Source organism: Ciconia boyciana, chromosome 8, assembly GCF_034638445.1.
Source record: "Ciconia boyciana chromosome 8, ASM3463844v1, whole genome shotgun sequence".
Taxonomy (NCBI): domain Eukaryota; kingdom Metazoa; phylum Chordata; class Aves; order Ciconiiformes; family Ciconiidae; genus Ciconia; species Ciconia boyciana.
In genome coordinates this window covers 24,419,845-24,439,395 of record NC_132941.1, presented here as the reverse complement: position 1 = coordinate 24,439,395, position 19,551 = coordinate 24,419,845, and the positions used below count along the sequence as shown (strand labels likewise).

At 46.7% G+C, this 19,551-nt stretch overlaps 1 protein-coding gene across 3 annotated transcripts in view; it reads left to right on the top strand.

The window, feature by feature from the left end:
• Positions 1-2,746: 2,746 nt before the first annotated feature.
• Positions 2,747-19,551, top strand: part of ZNF592 (zinc finger protein 592) — a 40,251-nt gene continuing 23,446 nt past the window's right edge. The window contains exons 1-3 of one of the 3 annotated variants that reach the window (XM_072871438.1): positions 2,747-2,854; positions 3,842-3,953; positions 7,081-9,395. In XM_072871438.1, the coding sequence (XP_072727539.1) occupies positions 7,089-9,395 (2,307 nt within the window). In that variant the 5' untranslated portion in view covers positions 2,747-2,854; positions 3,842-3,953; positions 7,081-7,088. Of the gene's footprint in view, positions 2,855-2,896; positions 3,634-3,816; positions 3,954-7,080; positions 9,396-19,551 lie in introns of those variants that run through there. The other 2 variants (XM_072871439.1, XM_072871440.1) reach the window with 2 other exon arrangements.

The window sequence follows — 19,551 nt, the reverse complement described above, 5'->3', positions numbered from 1 at the left end:
GCAGAGGGCATGCCCTGGGAGTCAGGGAGACCAAAAAGCCAGACTGAAAAGTGTAAATAGTTTTAAATGTATACAGATTACAACTGTGTAATTAATTATCCTGATTTAAGTTACACTGATTTTTTTTTTGTGTAGATAACGCTGAAGGCTACGCTGTTGTCTTAGAGGGATGTTTGTGTCTGGAGATTCATTCTCACCCTGCCAATAATAAACCTCCCCTAGAGTTTCTGAAACCTTAATTATAGTTTTGTAACACACAAGTTTTGCAACCAGCTCAAGGTAATTCTCTATAACACCGAGCTCTGACAGAAACAAATTAATCTGATTTGAAAACTGACAGTTGCCTAGGCATGAGTACTCAAGACTTTATTATGTTTGTTATGTATAAATAAAATGGGTCTCACCATACTTGCCAGCCCACCTGCCTACATATGCACACGCACACCCTCCAACATAGCCAGCACCTGGGAAGAACCAGTTTCCCCCAGCTAAAAAGCAAACACTAACAACCCCAAGCAGGAGGAAGAATTAAAAGTTAAGATCTCGGATGCAGCTGGACATCGTTTGAGTATTTCATCCAGGGGCTTCTGTCACTGAGGTGCCACCAGGACACAGGCGTTCCCACTGATGCTGCTCCCTGCTCCAGCCTCAGCACGTCCCAAGCGCAGACGGCTGCTTTGTAACAGCATCTCCTTTAGATCCACAACTTTCATCTCTACCACATCAAATCCTTTAGCTTGGATCACGAAACAAGCCTAAAGGGACAAATTTAAACCTCAAAAAAAAAAAAAAAAGAGGAAGATTTTTTATTTCCAGATTTGTCAAGTTACCCCATTGGATTAAAATAAAAAAAGAAATGCAATTTTTAGATCATACAGAAGAATATAGATTCTCCTTAGTCCTCTCTGTGTCTCTGCTGTCTTGAGGAGGGGAATGTAGCTTCCCACTTGGCCATTCTAGGGCTGCCTCTCCTCCTTGGCCATCTGGGATGGAGCTAAATTCCCATTGGTGTTGTATTTCTTAATTAGCACAATCCTTCAAATTACAGTGGCTTTCCTGCAAGCCACAACTTGTTCAGGACTGTGGCAGATCTTTATAAATTGTGTAAGAAATGTCAGCTCTCTTACTAGATACAACTTACAGCTCCTAAGCAGCTTTTCATGGAGACATGCTAAAAATACAAGTAACAGTCGTGATATTGGAAGTGTTTTCTCTGCATGACTTCCTTTGTCCTTTTCTTGGTCTTGAGGGACAGGCTATCACCTCCAAAAGGAGAAAGGTGATGACACCAATTCAGAAATGAAGGAAGTGAAGCTATGACTGTCAATTAAAAAAAAGAAGAAATATATTTTGCCCATGGGACTGATGACAAGGAAAAAAATAATTATTTAACTAGATAAGAAACAAATGCAGTATGAACAATGCTGGTATGTCCAGTACCAGATGTAGATGGTAAAAATGTCATGTCACAGGAAAGACAAACTCAAGAAATACTTGTCTTTTATTATGATGGGAGGGTGACATATTCATACCTGAACACAAAAAGCTTCACAGCATCACAGAGTGGTTGAGGTTGGAAGGAACCTCCAGAGGTCACCTGGTCCAACCTCAAGCAAGGCCACCTAGAGCCAGTTGCCCAGGAAATCCAGATAGCTTTTGAACACCTCCAAGGATGGAGACTTCACGACCTCGCTGGGCAACCTGTGCCAGCGCTCGGTCACCCTCACAGTGAAAAAGTGTTTCCTGATGTTCAGAGGGAACCTCCTGTGTTTCAGTTTGTGCCCATTGCCTCTAGTCCTGGCTCTGGGCACCTCTAAGAGGCTCCATCCTCTTTGCACCCTCACTTCAGGTATTTATAAACATCAATGAGATCCTCCTGACCCTTCTCTTCCCCAGGATGAACAGTCCGAGCTCTCTCGGCCTTTCCTCATACATGAGATGCTCTAGCCCCTTCACCATCTTGGTGGTCCTTCATTGGACTCTCCAATCTCTCTAGTAGTGGTGAGCCCAGCACAGGATGCAGCTCTCCAAGGGTGGCCTCACCACTGCTTCTGAATCCATCACTATGGAAGATGTTAAGCACAAACCATTACAATTAATTTTTTTTTAACTGTAGGACTTGATAGTGCATACCTGGGAGTTTTATCAGCTAAGGAAGGTGCCAAGCAATTAGCATCAACAGTCAATAAATACTAACAGCCTACACCAGCTCCGTAGGGCTGGGGGGGGGCAAAAATCTAACGCCATTCACATGTTTGCAAAAAGAAAGTTATTAATTCCAGGTCGATTACTCTAATCATAAGCAAAATCACGTAAGTGTTGATGTGGGGCACAATGAGGAAGGAGTTAAAAGACAAGGAGAAGTGATTAGCAGCGGGTGCCTTTCTAGAAAACAGCTTTTGGTGAGAAAACGTTAAAAATAGAGAAGCACAGCACCTCAGAAGGCGCGACAAGTCCGCGGAGCCGCGGGCCAGGACCGTGGGGCGCCTCCTGTCAGGGCGGCAGGAGCAACCCCTGAGGGGGAGGTGGGCACAGGGCCGGGCCGGCGAGCGGGACACACGCCTGGGGTGGCCTCTGGCGAGGCTCCGCCGCCTCCCCGCTCGCAGGGACGCAGGCCGCGGCGCGGACGGCCCGCAGGGACCTGCAGGGCGGGGGAAGCCACAGCCGAGGCGGAGGCTCCCGGCGCCGCTGGGGGCCCGGCGCGGATGGGGGAGGCGGTCCGCCGTGCCCTGGCCCCGCCCCGCCCCCGACCCCGCCCGTCGCCGCCATGTTGCGGCCGTTGGTGCCCGGTGCGGGGTGAGGCCTGCGCGGGGCCCCGGCGGCGGCGGGGCCCTCAGAGGAGCCGCCTGCGTGGGTGAGTGCTGCCCGGCCGCGCCGGGGCCCGCCCCTCCCGCTCGCCCTCCGCCCTCCCCGCGCCCTCTCGCCGGCCGGGCGGGTGCTGCCGCCCCGCGGGCGGGGTGGGCGGCCCCGCCGCCGGCAGACGGAGCCCTGCGCGCCCGCCCGCCCGCCGCACCGGTTCTTCCGGCCCGCAGGGCGCCCGCCGCCTTCCCCCCGACAACCAACCCCCAGCCCCGGCGGCGGCTCCGGCTGCCTGGCCCGGCCCCCGCGGCCGCCCGGCCCGGCGCAGCGGCGCCGGGACAAACTAACTTAAGTGGGGCTCGCCCACGTGCGGCGGGGGCCGGCGGGCCCGGGCCGGGCCGGGCTGTCAGCGCGGGGGCGGGAGGCAGGGCCCGGGCAGCGGGGCGGCGGCGAGCCGGGGAGGCCCCCGGGCCTTTGTCTCGGGTGGGTCGCGCGTGGGGACGGCATGGACCGGGGGCAGCGGGGCCACTACGGGCCGGGCGATCCCTGAGCCCCCCGGACCCCTTGCACCGTTAACCCGGGATGCGCCACGTTCCTGTACAGGCTCCTGAAACTTTAATGCGTGTTAAAACACTGAGTCCTGTCTGCCGTTTGAAGCCTCCAGTTTGATCCTCCAGCAGCTGCAGTTCCCCGGTTCCTAGACTCTCCCCGCAGTCCTGACAGCCCCTGGGTGGCTGCTTCCTTCGGCAGGCTCGGCCACCTCACCCGCTGCCAGTTGGCGTGCGCTCTTCAGTCTTCCTTGGCCCCTGCTCCGGACATCCCTGCCTTCCCAAAGTATGCCCCTGGCAAGCAATCCATGTCCGCCTCCCGCCTGCATCTCCTCCAGGAGACGCCTGCCTCTTCTGGACCCATGAGAGAAGCCCTTGGCAGATGTTTTCCCTTGTACCTCGCTGTTGTTTTGCAGATTTACCAAGATTTATTATTATTATTTTCTTGTATTCTTTAACCTTGGTGTAGTTGCATTCTTATGCTTTCCTATTAGGTGGCAATCTTGAACCTCCTTGTTCAACAGTATGGTACGCGCCGGTTTGAAAGCTGTAGAGGAGCTACCACAGATCTCCGAAAGTCCCCAGGAATAGCACCACTAGTGAAAGGTTTGTATGGTGCATGTGCACGACGCTGGTCCTGCGGTACCTCTGCCCGACTGCAGAGTTTTGAAGCTTAGCCACAGCAGAAGGCCCTGGGGTTTGACATACTGCCTTGAGCGAGTTTGCAGGGTTTTTTTGGGTGGCTTAGAGGCTTCTAGGTTCCCTGCTTTCTGGAGAAACGTGCTACTGTGAGGTTGGTTTTGCAGATTGAAATACATGCATTCTACTCTGTAAGTCCTTCTTCTTTGCTAATTTTATTCACCTCTTCTATTGCTTTGCAAATCTCAACCTCCATGTTTTCATAGCTAAGCAGAGAGAAAACTGGATTCCGAGCTTGGGTTCTAAGGCAAGTCCTTTGCACAAGAAAGATGGAGTAAGAATGGAGGTCTTTATTTTCAGCTTTCCTCACAAGCCAGTTTGCAGGAGGCTTTGACATTATTTCTTTTAATATACTTTTTCTGTTTGTTGTCTGAGAACAGAAATAAATGGTGTTTAGTCAAACTTTTAAATTTGTGTCATTTAAAAATAACTTCTGTCAGCAAGATACTTACTTGGTCTTCTCTAGAATCTGCGTCCAATTTTGCTTTATTTTGAGAAATTGTAGCTTCACATATGATAAGTTTAAGATGCAATTTTGTGGAGAAATACTTGAGTAGAGACTTGTGCTCTCGTAATAGCAAAGAGCATAAACTAGTCTTTTGTAGGACTCAAAGATGTACATGAAAGCTTCTGAAAAAGCAAGGTTTCTTCAGAGAAAAGTGTATTTTGTAATGCTGCAGATACCTCGGATTTATTTTGTCTTGTGTTTTAAAACATTGCTGTTTCCAAAGATGTGCATAGGTGTTCAAGAGTGAGAACAGAAAAGTTAAGAGCGATTGGCAAGCTCATTTTTCTCTATATAAAACTTGAGCATTCCAGGTTATGGATGACACGTCTTCCTTGCAGGAGGATTTGTGTGCCAGAAATTTTGGGAGCTGAGTGGTGCCTAGCTCTCTCCCAGCTGGCATAATTTTTCCCACCCAAAGAAAGGGGAAGTTTCATGTCCATGCTCTGCCAACTGCAGTAATCTTTGATGTTTCAAAAGTCCTTATCAAGTGCTGGTGATTTGAAGCATATGGATAATCTTCTGGGCTTCCAGGGACTCAACGCATAGCTGTCCTACCTTGCTGAGGGGCGTGATTGTAAATTATTGCACAGCCCTCGGTGGACATTCACGTTTGTGGTTTAATTTAAGAATGAGAACCAGCTTAAGCTAAACCACAGCGAGCCACTCTTAAGCCAAGTAAATCTCCACAGAGTGTTAATCTCCACCAAAGCAACACCTCTGGGGCTTGTCTATAGGCATGACTGAACTAAAGCTCAAAGACCATTATGTCCTCTTGTTCTGTGCTGAAGTGATTTCTCCTGACCCAGCTCTGTAAATTGTTCCCCGTACCAGCAGTCTGGCAGGAAGGGTTGCATTTTGCTTGGTTTTGATGTGGTGCTTGACAAACTTTTAAACCCAACTGTAAATAATTAAAGCAGCCTTAAATCGGTGGCCTTTTGGGAAGGTGTTAGACAGCTTCTTTCTCTCCCTTTGCCTTGTCCCAGGGTCCTCCTCTCTGCCTGCACCCCTGCTCCCAGCTCTTCCCCCTTCTCCTGGGCTCTTGCCACCCTCTCCGTCTCCCTTGCTTGCCACTGGCTTTGGCAGTGCTGATGCAGCCCAGGTCAAGTGAGCATGGCACCCTTGCCTGTGGGTGCTCCTTGCCAAGTAGGAACTGGTGCTCTGCTAGTTCAGTTGATGCTCTTTGGGTTTTTTTCCTCCCCTGCATACAGCGTACATCAGTTCACATAAATTTGGGGTTTAAATGGAACATGTATTAAAAGAAAGGCTTATTAAATATTTGGGAAGCCTATATATTGCACCAACTTGAAAATATTTTGATTAAACGGGAAAACCAGTATCCCTGACAGTAGTGAACACAAATGTTCACGTAATTCTGTGCTGTCGGTTTTCATTATGCACCTCATCAGAGCTTGATTATTGCCATTGTAGGTCTCTGTGATGAGTGTCTAAGTCCCCACTTCCCTTCTGGATGGCTTATAAGGAGAGAGCTGGCTGGGAACACCATTTCTTGTTATGATTTGGATACGCTCCTTTATTCTGTCTTTGGGCAGTTTTGCCTCGCATTGTTACCTAGTTAAGGATTGCCTCTATTTCAAATAAACCCTGCTTGGTTTACCATGCTTTGAGCTGCTGTATTGAAGTATTTACTGAAGACTTCTATTACTTAAATTGCTCTGGGTAGGGAGTCATCTCACTTTCCAGGCCTATTTCTCTTGGGCCACCTGTTTACTCCTGGCTTTTTTCCTTGAAGGAGGACTGAATTCTTCAGATGTGACAATGTGTTGAGAAAGAGGCAGTGATTGTTGCCTATTAGCTCTAGAAAAAAAACCCAACCAAACAACAAAGAAATCCTATAGTAATGTACTTCTGAATCTTTTCTGTTGAGGCTCATGACAACTGCTGTTTTTGGAGTAGTGATGCATCTGACAGGTTGAAAAGATGTCCCCTGCATGAGCTTGGTGTCATTTAAAAGGTTGTGTTTGAACCAGCTCTGTTCTCAGGGACCCTGGGAGAAGGGGATGCTGTCTCCCACCACATTGCTTGAAGCACCAGGAGCAGCTCTGCCCACAACCCGGAGAGGGCGGATTGTGTTGCAGGACAGGAGCAAACAGCTCCTGTCACTTGTCACCTGCTCCTGCCAGCTTGAGCAGGATGGGACCTGAGCTTTTGCTGATCCTCCAGGCGCAGCTAGGGCAGGAGAGATTCCGTCCCCACGATGCCTCCAGGCGCAGCTAGGGCAGGAGAGATTCCATCCCCGCGATGCCCTGCAAAATGGCACTGTTGTGTTGAAAGCTGTGTTGAAAAAGCCAGGCTAATATTTTTTGTGTGTAAACAGTCAATCTTGGAATAGTTAAAATGGAAGCTGAAGTGTCTGCTGCAGATGTTTCTAGCCTTTGTACTCTGCTGCGTTAGTGTTTTGGACAGTTGTGGTTTTTGTCACATAAGATGTTTATGCAAATGAGTCTAACAAAGTTTGTCCTTGGGGGAAATTTACCTGACAAAGTATTTTTTTGCTTTTAATCGCAGCTTTCATCATGGGGGACATGAAAACCCCAGACTTTGATGACCTCTTGGCTGCTTTTGACATCCCCGATCCGACTAGCCTTGATGCCAAGGAGACCATCCCATCAACTGGGGAGGAGAATGAGAATCACCTGAAGTCATCGGGAATCTGCATAGATGAGAATGTGTCCTTATCCCACTCTTTGCCTCCCTCTGATGCTCCTGTTGTGAGTGTGATAGTGAAGAACACGAGTCGCCAGGAGTCCTTTGAAGCAGAAAAGGAGGGGAATCACCTTGGAACTGGTCTGCTACACAATGGGTTTCGTGGGTCTGATCTGCCATCGGAGGCTCATGCTTTAGTGCATAATTATGGCAAATTTGAATCAGCTTTTATTAATGGTGACAGCTCAAGAAGTTACTCTGATAAACTGGACCAGTCCAAGTCAGAGCCTTTGCCAACATTTAGTCAGTTTAGCCCGATTTCCAGCCCTGAACCAGAGGACGCATTCAAAGAGAACAGTATTGGTGATAAACCCAAACATGCCCAAACTCCGTATTTTCCACCGCCTTCAATGTATATACCAACAGGAGCTTCAGTACTAGATCATTTTAGGAAAGTACCAGAGCCTGAATTAAGCATGTTTGATCAATACTGTAAAAAGGAAGAAAAGATGGAAATCTGCTGCCAGCCGGAGAGTAGACTGGAAGTGAGCAGGAGAGAACAAGACAAAGCAACGGAGAGGTTTGTGGAGTCAAGCAAGGACTTGGTAGATACCAGTAGCTTTCTTGGAGAAGGCTTGGTGTTTGGAGACCTCCCTCACAATAATTTAGGAGAAAGTAAGGGGTCTGTGCCTGAGCTGAACATGTCTTCATCGGTACCGCCTCGCCAGAGGTTGAAGCCAACTCATTCAAAGTTGTCATCCTGTGTGGCGGCATTAGTGGCTCTTCAGGCCAAAAAGGTTGCGTGTATTCCAAAAGGCGATCAGCCAAACCTTACCAAGGAACCTGGTCCTTTGAAAGATGGGGCGAAGGGAAGTCCAAAAATGCCCAAGTCGCCAAAGAGTCCCCGAAGCCCCTTAGAGGTGGTGAGGAAGGCCAGCAAGCAGCCCGAGAGTCCTCGAAGTGTGTGCAGCGACAGCAGTGGGAAAGGCTCTCCTTCCATGGCAGCTGGCTCTCCACCAGCTATTCCCAAAGTTAGAATAAAGACTATCAAGACATCCTCTGGTGAAATTAAAAGAACTGTAACTAGAATTTTGCCAGAAAACGATGAGTTGGGCAAATCTTCAGAAGAGTCGCCTGTGGAAACCTCATCTGCTGAAGAATTTATCAAATCTTTCCCATCCCCTGACACTAGTGCAGTTATGGAAAGTGAGGCTAGCAAGAATTCAACCAAAAATGGGGCTGCTGTGGCTATCCAGCTGTCAAACGTAGCGAGTCCTTACACAGACAAAACAGATATTGCTGCAAACAGCACATGTGCTGCATCCTTATCTCCACTGCCAAACTGTGGTGGTGGTGCCATAAAAGTAGGTGTTAAGAGGCAGCAGCAGGGTATCATGATGCAGCCATCCAATGCAACCACCTCCAGCCTTCTTCCCAAAGCTGTGCACTTGGCAAATCTCAACTTAGTCCCACATAGTGTTGCTGCTTCTGTTACAGCAAAGTCATCCACACAGAGGCGAAATCAGCCTCAGGTGACACAGATGTCTGTGCCGCTGGTGCACCAAGTCAAGAAAGCTGCTCCCATCATCGTGGAGGCATTTAATAAAGTACTACACAGTGCCAATCCGGTGCCAATATATACTCCAAACCTTAGCCCTCCACCTGACACCAGTATTAATTTACCTGCCTGTGGGTATTGTTGCCTGGAATGTGGGGACTCGTTTGCCTTAGAGAAAAGCCTGACTCAACACTATAGTAGGCGAAGCGTTCATATTGAAGTCATGTGCACTCAGTGTTCAACTATGCTACTTTTTTTTAATAAATGTAGCTTGCTTAAACATGCAAGGGATCATAAGAGCAAAGGATTTATCATGCAGTGCTCTCAGCTGCTAATGAAACCGATTTCCTTAGACCAAATGTTTTCACCTTCTACAAGCTCTTCAGCCTCTCTGGCCCCTCAGACTTTGCCCTCACCCTCTCTTTCACATAAGCCCAGTGCTACTTCAGGAGGTGGGGTAGGAATTTCTGCTAACACTCAGCCAGCCTTGCCTCTCTATACGGACCCGTTGAGACTAATCCGTCATGGACTTAAGTGTTTAGAGTGTAACAAGCAGGCGCAGGATTACGTTGCTTTAGCAGCTCATTACCAGAGAACCTCAGAAGATAATGAGAGACTGGTAAGTTATCATTTTAATGTTATTAGTTAAATCTGTGTATTTAAAGAGATTGTCCTCTAGGGAAAAAAATAGGCATCGTAGTGGCAAATGAGTCACTTTGCCTAAAAAAGTGCTTGTGGGGAGGATTTGGTATATGCTTGAGCCCGGACATGTGCGCATAAAGAGATGTTCAGCATTGCTTGCTTACCCTCTTTTTACCCTTTGCCAACAAAAAGAGGGTAGTAAGGAGACTATGGAGATCCTTAAGTGTCAAAGGAAAGTGTTGGAGATCAAAGATCACTGGCATGAGGTGTGCAGGAGCACTGTAGAGGAGGACCAGTGGAGCGTTACCTGAAACAGGTTTTTGTGCTCTAAGCATGGCTAGAGGAGATCTGACACAATTTAATTTTACCTTTCCTAGAACTTATGCCAAAACCTTCCATGTAACACTTTGAATATTGGGTGCTGTTTTTACTGTTAGCATGGTAAAGTGTATATTGGGACAGGACTGTCTGAGATGTGAGCAGTGTGGTATGTGGGGTGGAAGGCTGTTTTTGGCTACTTTTGCCCTTTGGGTGGGAAAGGGAAGAGTTGGTGCCACTTTTCCATAAGAGGGCTCAGGAGCCTTGTTAGTGGCTTCCTGCCTTGCTCCAGTGCTGCCCTGCTTGGGTTTCCACCGTTGTCGTGGACCTCCATCGTGGGTGCAGATGGAGGGTCTGAATCCCCTTTGAAACTCCAGCTTGGGTCTCTACTGATGAAGAGGAGCAGATGCTCTTCCTTATGTACCAAGACCATACGCTTTGTTTATGTTTTTTATTTTGGAAGATACAGTCAATCCTATTCAAGTATAAACCAACCTGAAGTTGAACAGGAGGAGGAATCCTTTCTCCTTATCTCTTTAGATGAGGTGAAAGCTTTCCACGTTGGAAAGCTTGCCAGCAGAGCTGGCAGGCTCCCAGTGCAGTCTCCTCCACAAGCTCCACGAACAAGGACTCCGTGCCAACACGAGACATTCAGGGAGGTGACCGCCAGTCTCTGCCATGGCCGTCATAGTACCTGCATGCTCCAGAGCCTCCCTTTGCTTGTTAAATGGCTTGCAGAAGTATTGAGGTCACTGTGGTCCCATTTAGATGCTTTGTTATCTTTCTCTTAAATTCATCATCAGCAAAAAAAAATAAATATTATAGCTGAATGGTTTTTATGCTGTAAAAAATGGTGAGGCCAGAAGGGATTGGCGTGGCCACATAATCAGGTTTCTTGCCTGAGGCAGACCAGCGAGCACTGTACTCTGTCAACACTGTAACTTATTTTTCAACTATAATGCATTTTTAGGAAATGTCAGCAGTCTGGAATTAAAACCTTCAGGTGAAGGGATACAATGAGTGCTCCAAAGTGAGCTTAAATGTTAATCAGGTGCATTAAAAATGTATTTCCTATTTTTGTTGTGACATTATCAATTCAAGAGCTCCTTAAAGAGAGAAGGAATGTCTGATAGTAAGTATTTTTAGCTTGTAATAAAATAATTTATTCTGTAACAACCAAGAAAAGAGTTTAAGCCTCTTGCTTCAAGTCAGGTCTTCTAAATGTGAGATTATTTATGTAGTGTTTTTCTGAACAGAAGTGTTGAAAAACTGGAAAAAGAGGCAACATTAGAGCTTGTAAAACCATCTCCTCCGTGTTTGATCGTTCCATACTTATACTCAACGGGATGCATGCATTGCTCTGGGAGTCCTTTTCCACTGTATCTGCTGTCCTCCAGACTGCCCTGTGGTGCTCTGTGCTGTTCCCGGAACATCTGTTTCAGCAAAACTATTACATTTCTAAAGGAAATAAGAGTTTGTGCCCATATACCTGTAATTGTGTGCCTCCAGATTTAGCAGTAGCTAATGGAAACCATCCCTCTGCCTTCTAGCAGTACCCAGGGTAATTGGTGTCACTGGGCTGAGAGATAAAAGGATGGGTGAAATTCGGTGGTCTCATAGGGGACCCTGCAGTAGATGGATACCATGCTCAGCTTCTCTGAGCAGTCCAAGGGAGAAGGTGTGGATTGCCGTGACATCATGTGTCTCACCTGGGTAGCACACTGCATAGCTCCCATCAAGTAATGAGGCATGAGAAGCTGAAGGTTTTGCATATCAGGGGTGTTAATGAACGTAAGTGAGTCTGATCTTAAACATGATGTGAGAAGAACATAGGTGAGGCTGCTGGAGTATGCATCATAAGCTCCTGAAATAGGAAAATATGAACCGGCTGAACCCATCCTGAGAAGATGCTGTGGATATCCCTGACTCTGCATTAATGAAGCTAATTTCTTGGGTTGCTATTTTTATTTTGGTCAGAAAAAAGAGGAATGTTGGTAGGAGCAGGAGATAATCAAGTGACTGACTTCATAAACACTTTCTAAGGTGGTAGAAGTGGTTGGAAAATATTCCTGTCCTCTTCTCTGCTTGCTCTCACTCTGGTTTCCATCTCCAGAGTTGTGCCAGGTCACTTGTTTTTTGGGGCAGTGGTAGAAATTGTGTTTCTGAGGAAGGCATTGATGTAACACCTGTATTCAACATAATAAATCTTTTAGTGCCCCCAGTAGTGGATCAAAACCGCTATGTCCACATGGCAGAAGGTGTTGATTTATATACTGGTACTTCTAATCGGAAAAAAAAGGGTACACGACCAGTAGTCGTGTACCCATGCTTGATCTGGAGCACACTGCTGTTGCAGGACAATCTGCCAAGATGCAAAGGTGGTATTAACAGTCATGGCCAAGCTCAGACATGGACCGCATCCCCAAATCTCAAGAGACTAATTATCTAGTATTTATCATAATTTTGCACATTTGAGCAAAACCTGATGTGTATTTCTTCATCCATACCTGATGTTTTTCTCAGCGTATTGAAATACTGGTTTAGAAGCAACTGTATGGGGTGGGGGGGGGAGATTGTCATAATTTCTTAAAGCTAACAAAAAATTGCACTCTAGTATTTTGGAATTTTTTAATTTCTTACTCCATCCCAGAATTCAGACGCAAACGCTTTGCCATGCCTCCTTGAGAAAGTATTGAGTATCTTGATATTTTCTACATAAAGCTATGGCTTGACTTACGCCTTTTAAAGAGCTTCAAGAAATAGCAGGGCAGGTCCCTACTGTATTATGGCCTAAAGCTTATCATCTGGGACTATTCAGATGCCTGGTACCAGAATGTTCCAAAATAGGAATTCTTGGGAAGGATAGATGAATGTGTAATGGAAAGAGCATCTTTGGCTGAAGATGAAGGGTAAAAGTGATTTATCTGCAGCACCTGGATTTGTACTAAAACATGGAGACCCCTGACCTATGGAAAATAAGATAGGTGGATTTTTGATCGATGTACTTAGAAGCTCTTCTGTTAAATGACACCAAATCTGGATTATTAACTATGACATGCACACCTAATGTGACCCATAACTTGAGAAACTGAGCAGACTTTGAAGTGCTCAGTTATAGTGCTTTTAACTCAAAAACCTTTTTAAACCTGATATGGAATGAGTATGTCACCTTGCTAAGAAGGAAGGGTTGATCCAACAGGGTTGATGAAGAAAAGAAATAGCAGGAAAAAGACTTATTTTTCAATATGATGTTTTCAGTATCCAGAAGCTGAAGGACAAGCAAGCTGGAGGACAAGCAAGTAAGAGGCAGGAATGATTGGATTGGACGGGAGAACAGCCTAAGCTGGCTCTGCTCCACAAGAAACTTATCCTGTGTTGATACTTAAGACTTCTCACTTTAATTGGAATTTCTTACCATGACTTTGTGAATTACTTTGACATCTTCATGTTTCCTGTAGCTGTTTAAAAGGTGATTGTTGGGTTTTCTGTTTGCTTGTTCCAGTTGGTGGCTTGAGAAATATTTTGTCTTATGTTTCTGAATGTCCTTGGGTGAAGTCCATATTAATAGGACTGATAACAGGTAAATGAGTTTCCTAGGTGTGGCCAAAATGAGAATGACATGGCTGAGTCACAGTTGTTTTGGAGGAAGGAAGAAAGATATGGATGTGGTCTGGACAGCAGGGAAAGGAGGAGATTTGGAGCAAGTGAGAGGAAGAGAGGGGGATGATGCAGTGGTCAACAAAGTGGAGTGGAAATACACTTAGAAAAGTGATTGAGAGCTTGACCTTAATATTACATTTTAGAGTTGTGGTGGCTACGTGATTGCAGTTGTTCTAAGTACAGCAGGGAAATCCTACCTGGCTTATTTTTATTTAGAATATGCATAAGATGAAGGCAGTTCGTCTCAGCCAAATACCATGGTGGGATCTCTGTGCCTTACAGTGAGGATACAGGCTTTGTGAATTGTGAGCTAATCCACTTCACAAATAGAAAGAACTGGATTTACTGGATGTATGTTTTGAGTGGATCATCTTAACAGATCACAGTTACTTTGCCTTTTTTTGGAGACTAGTGAGGATGGTTTTGCAATTTTTGCAAGCTTGTGAATCAAGTCACTTGATGGGATCTGTTTACTGCTTTTCAAGCGCAGAACTGCAAGAAGAAAGCAGTATGTGAGTTTGAGTGTCTAGTAGGTTGGATTTTGTTCAGACTAGAAGCTGTGCTTCATGTAGGCATTATGCTTGTCCAGATGTTCAAAAGGTGGTAGCAGATGTTTCATGTAACTTCAGGTCTGTTTGGTCTGATTACAGCAGTGTTATGTTCTAGAGCAAGATTTTTTTGGGGGGAAAAAAGGGTATGATTAAATAGTGCAGTTTATGCCAAATTAATCTGATATACATCTTCTATAATTTATTTTTGGAGTAGAGAAATAGGGAGATCCTAATTTTCTTGATGTTCAATGGGATGGTTGTTAGAGTGCCATGTGAGGAATGGCTGTACTGAATAAGTTGAATTATGACGTTGGAGCAGAATGAGGTAAACGGGAGGTAACTGCAACTGGGGACAGGTTGCTTTGTGAGACCTCCTGAGGGATGGCTTTAGGATACATCTGCGATTAATGTTTGTATTAAGGACCTTGGAGGATGAATGTGTAGATGAAATTTGCTGAACCAACAGAGTAAAAAATCATGGAAAACTGGGAATATTTTACAGGAGGACAGAGATGATCTTGAAGACCAAGTGGGAATGGGATGAAGCAACTGAAAAGCAGGATGCGTGTGTTTGGTCACAAGAAGACTCTGAATGACCAAGATGACAGTTGTGCAGGGGATTTAAGTTAACCTGCAGTACCAGTCAGGCTTGCGTTAATACTCCCTGTGGCTGCTAGAAATAACTGAGCTGGAGAAGAGTGTATTGTTTTGTTTATCGGGGATAAACTGGAATAAGTGAGGGAAGAATGGCCAGAGAAATGGAAAGATAATCTTTTGAGGGGAAATTAAAAAACCTTTATGAGTTTGGCTTGGCAAAGACCTGGTAAATTAGGGCGGGTCTCCTTCAGTACTGTAGTAGACACAGTATTAAGGTGAGGGTTGTGGCACTTTTTTTCCACCAGAAACTAAATCTGCAAAAAAGAAGTGCATCCTGTACTTGCAGAAATCGCCCTGGGTAGTTTGTCAGCATCAGACAGTTTTTTGTAGCCTTCTCAGGGCTGAGCTCAAATTACAGGAGATGAACAGAACCCATGCAGCTCCTGGTGCCTTCGTTTTAGATGTGCTTTTCCTTAAAGAGTGAGAGTGGATATAGAGGACACTCTGTATCCGGTGTGATGTTTATAGAAAAGAGCTTTTTAAATTTAGGGGCAACAATGATGTAAGAACAGTCTGAAATAGATTTACAGGGAAAATTAGAGGATGGTCTGTAATCATCAGAGGAGTGAATTCTGGAAGAGGTTTGCAGCAGAGGTAATGAACAAAAGACGCAAACTGGTTTTGAGACAGAGCTTATTTGGTTTTTTTTGGCAAGGATGGGCCAGTGCACAATAACGTGCAAGAATTCAAAGTACTTCCTGACCCTCTTAGGCATAATGGTCCATCTACTGGTAACCAGAGATGTTTCACAGTTTTGGTTTTGGTTGTTTGGTGGGTTTTTTTTGGTCTTTTTTGACTTGACCACCCAAAATCCACCGAGGTAGCTAGGAACTTGTGTAAAGTGCAAAATGTAAATGAAGGACCTCTGAATTTTCTTGCACCTTTGTGCTTTTGTTCTCCCTCCTCTTTTTCTTCTTCTGTAGCCCTTTATTTGTCCAATAAGAATTTTTCAATGAGTTGTGAAAATCCTGTTTATGCACCACCTATACTGGAGTTTTTTAAAAGCAATTTTTATTGCTGCCTTTTCTTTTTCTTCTTCCTTCCATTTCTTAAATCAATGCTTTAGAATTTATTGGCTAAAACTTGCCAGAAGCTAATAGGACCACATGCTACACTGGTAATTTCCCAGCAGCAAAGTATCAAGCAAGAAAGATAGCAGCTATATCTTTGCTATTTTTCTCTTCTCCACCCCCCCTCCCCCCCCCCCCCATGTTCCTGTTTTAATTTAGAAAACAAAAGGATTTAACATCAACAAAAAATCCCTTGGCCCCATAAAGCACTGCTTTCTCCCTCTCCCAAACCAAGGGTGATTAATGCAGTCCTTGGGTCTTAATGCGAGGATGGATTTTGTTTTATATGGAAATTTTCCCTCTGTATTTTGTAGAAGCAAAGGGATGGAGGATGTTATGATGAAAGCATGTTGAGGGAACGGAGCTCCAGGCAGGGATCACTGGGACCACAGACAAAGAGATGAGTGGCAGGACAGGAGCGAGAGCCTCCACCCTGAGGCCAAAGCAGAGCATTGGGATGAGGAGGAGGAGAGGCTAGGGAGGAAGAAAAGCTAGGGTGCAGCTCCATGGTCTGCTTAAATCAGCATGTGATCCGCTGCCACACAAGGCGACAATCCCACCCTCTCCTCCTTCCTCACCCATGCTTGCTCATCTGGCCCTGGTGATTCTGCAGCCCCCAGGGGACTGAGACCAGCTTAGGGGAAGAGGAGAATGAGCATGGGTACAAATTGGGGGCCAGATGTGGCTGAGAGCAAAAAGGAGGGGACAACTGGAGACAGAGGCAGAGTCTGTCCCAGATAGGATGGAAGCTGAGGCTGGAAGCTGGTGTCCTCTGGCACCAAGAGGAAGCCTCCTGATCCCCTGTTCTTATTCCATGTGGGCACCAATGGTGCTGCCAAGGGCAACCTGGAGAATATCAAAAGTGACTGCAGAGGTCTGGGGGCGATGGGCAGGGGCATGAGAGCCCAGGTGGTGGTCTGCTCAATCCTGCTGGTGAGGGGAAAGGGTGTGATGAGGAGGTGGCCCTCTGAAGTGTCTAATGCTAATGCACGCAGCGTGGAATAAACACGAGGAACTGGAGATCTGTGTGCAGTCACAGGGCTTTGATCTTGTTGGCGTCGCAGAGAGGTGGTGGGATGGCTCGCATCACACTAGTGTTGTGAGGGAGGGACACAGGCTTTTTAGGAAGGACAGGCCAGGAAGATGAGGAGGGGGAGTTGTCCTTTATGTGAGGCAGCAGCTGGAGTGCCTAGAGCTCTACCTGGGGATGGGTGAGCAGCCAACTGAGAGCTTATGGGTTGGGATTAAAGAGCAGTATGGGTGACATTGTAGTGGATGTCTGCTATAGGCCACCTGACCAGGAAGAACAAATGGATTAGGCTGCCTGCAGCCTCATGTTCACAGACCCTGGGCCTCACGGGGAACTTCAGCCACCCTGATAAGTGCTAGTGGGACAACCCAGCAGGGTGTAAACAGTCCAGGAGGTTCTTGCACAGCATTGATAACAACTTCCTGAGCTAAGTGATAGGGAAGCCAACAAGGAGAGGTGCTCTGCTGGACCTCGTACTCACCAACAAGGAAGGGCTCACTGCGGATGTGAAGGTCAAAGGCAACCTTTGCTGCAGTGACCATGAGCTGAGTGACCATGTCCTCAGGGTCCTGAGGACAAAAATCAAGATCACAGCACTGGACTTCAGGAGAGTACATTCTTTAAGGATCTGCTTGAAGAAGTCCCATGGGATAAAGCCCTGGAGGGAAGGGAAGTCCAAGAAAGGAGGTTGATATTAAAGGGCCACCTCCTTCAGGCTCAAGAGCAGTCCATCCCAACAAACAGCAAGTCATGCAAAAATGCCACGATGCCTGCATGGATGAATAAGGAGGTCTTGGCAAAACTCAAACTTAAAAAGGGAGTGTACAGAAGGTGGAAACAGGGACAAGTAACCTGGGAAGAATGTGGAGGTGCTGTCTGAGTATACAGGAATGATGTAGGAAAGCCAAAGACTACCTGGAATTGAATCTGGTGGAGGATATCAAAGGCAACAAGAAGGATTTTTTAAGTAGATAAGTAGCAAAAGAAAGACTAAGGAAAATGTGGGCCCACTGCTGAATGGGACAGGGGACCTGGTGACACAGGACATGGAGGAGGCTGAGGTACTTAACACCTTCTTCACCTCAGTCTTTACTACCAAGACCGGTCTTCAGGAATCTAAGGACTTGGAGACCAGGAGGAAGGTGTGGAGCAAGAAGACGTGTCCTTGGTGGAAGAAGATCAGGTCAGGAAATACTTAAACTGGACATACACAAGTCCATGGGTCCTGATGAGATGCACCCATGAATGCAGAGGGAGCTGGCAGTGAGGCCACTCTTGATAATCTTTGAATGATTATGGTGATTGAGAGGTACCTGAGGACTGGAGGAAAGCAAATGTCACTTCTATCTTTGAAAAGGGGCAAGAAGGAGGATCCAGGGAAGTACAGGCTGCTCAGCTTCACCTTGTTCCCTGGGGAGGTGATGAAGCAGCTAATCCTGGGAACCATTTCCAGGTGCTTGAACATGAAGGTGATCAGGATGGATCGCCAAGGGGAGGTCGTGCTTGACCAAGCCGATAACCTTCTGTGATGAGAGGATTGCCTTGGTAGATGAGGAGAGAGCCATGGATATTGTCTGCCTTGACTTCAGTAAGGCTTTTGGTGCTGTCTTCCATAGGATCCTTGTAGAGAAGCTGATGAAGTATGGGCTGGATGAGCAGACAGTGAGGTGGATTGAAAAGTGGCTGAATGGTCGGGCCCAGAGGGTGGTGATCAGTGGTGCAAAGTCTAGTTGGAGGTCAATAATTAGTGGTGTACTCCAGGGATCAATACTGGTTGCAGTCCCATTCAATATCTTCATTAATGGTCTGGATGATGGGGCAGAGTGTAGCCTCAGTGAGTTTGTAGATGACACAAAACTGGGAGGAGTGGCTGCTAAGACAGAGGGTTGTGCTGACACCCAGAGTGACCTTGGCAGGCTGGAGAAATGGGCCAACAGGAGCCTCATAAAGTTTAACAAGGAGAAGTGCAAAGTCCCTCATATGGGGAGGAACAACCCCCTGCACCAATACATGCTGGGGGCCACCCTGCTGGAAAGCAGGTTTGCAGAAAAGGCCCTGGGGGTCCTGGTGGACACCGAGCTGACCATGAGCCAGCAATATGCCCTTGCTGCAAGGAAGACCAGTGGTGTCCTGACTGCATTAGGAGGAGCATTGCCAGCAGATCAAGGGAGGTGATCCTCCCCCTCTACTCAGCCCTGGTGAGGCCACAGCTGGAGAGCTGTGTCCATTGCTGCGTTCCCCAGTCCAAGAGAGACATGGACATACTAGAGAGAGTCCGGCAAAGGGCCACAAAGATGACTAAAGAGCTGGACCACCTCACATACGAGGAAAGGCTGAGAAAGCTGGGATGGTTCATCCTGGAGAAGAGAAGGCTCAGGGGGATCTTATCAATGTGTATCAACACCTGCTGGGGAGAGTAAAGAAGGTGGAGCCAGGCTCTTCCCAGTGGTGCCCAGTAACAGGACTAGAGGCAATGGGCACAAACTGAAACACAGGAGGTTTCCTCAGAACATAAGGAAACACTTTTTCACTGTAAGATTGACTGAGTGCTGGCACAGGTTGCCCAAGGAGCTTGTGGAGTCTCCATCTTTGGAGGTGTTCAAAATCTGTCTGGTCACGTTCCTGGGCAACCAGCTCTAAGTGGCCCTGCTTGAGCAGGGGGGTTGGACCAGATGACCTCTGGAGGTCCTTTCCAACCTCAACCATTCTGTGCTCCTTGGGTGGCCGGCACTCATTAGATTGGCATAAACCAGTCATGAAATCCCAGGAAGCAAGAACCCACTGGTAATGATGGGGCCTGAGAGAGGCAGTTGGAACGGGTGAGTGGAGGAGTTTACTGTATATCTT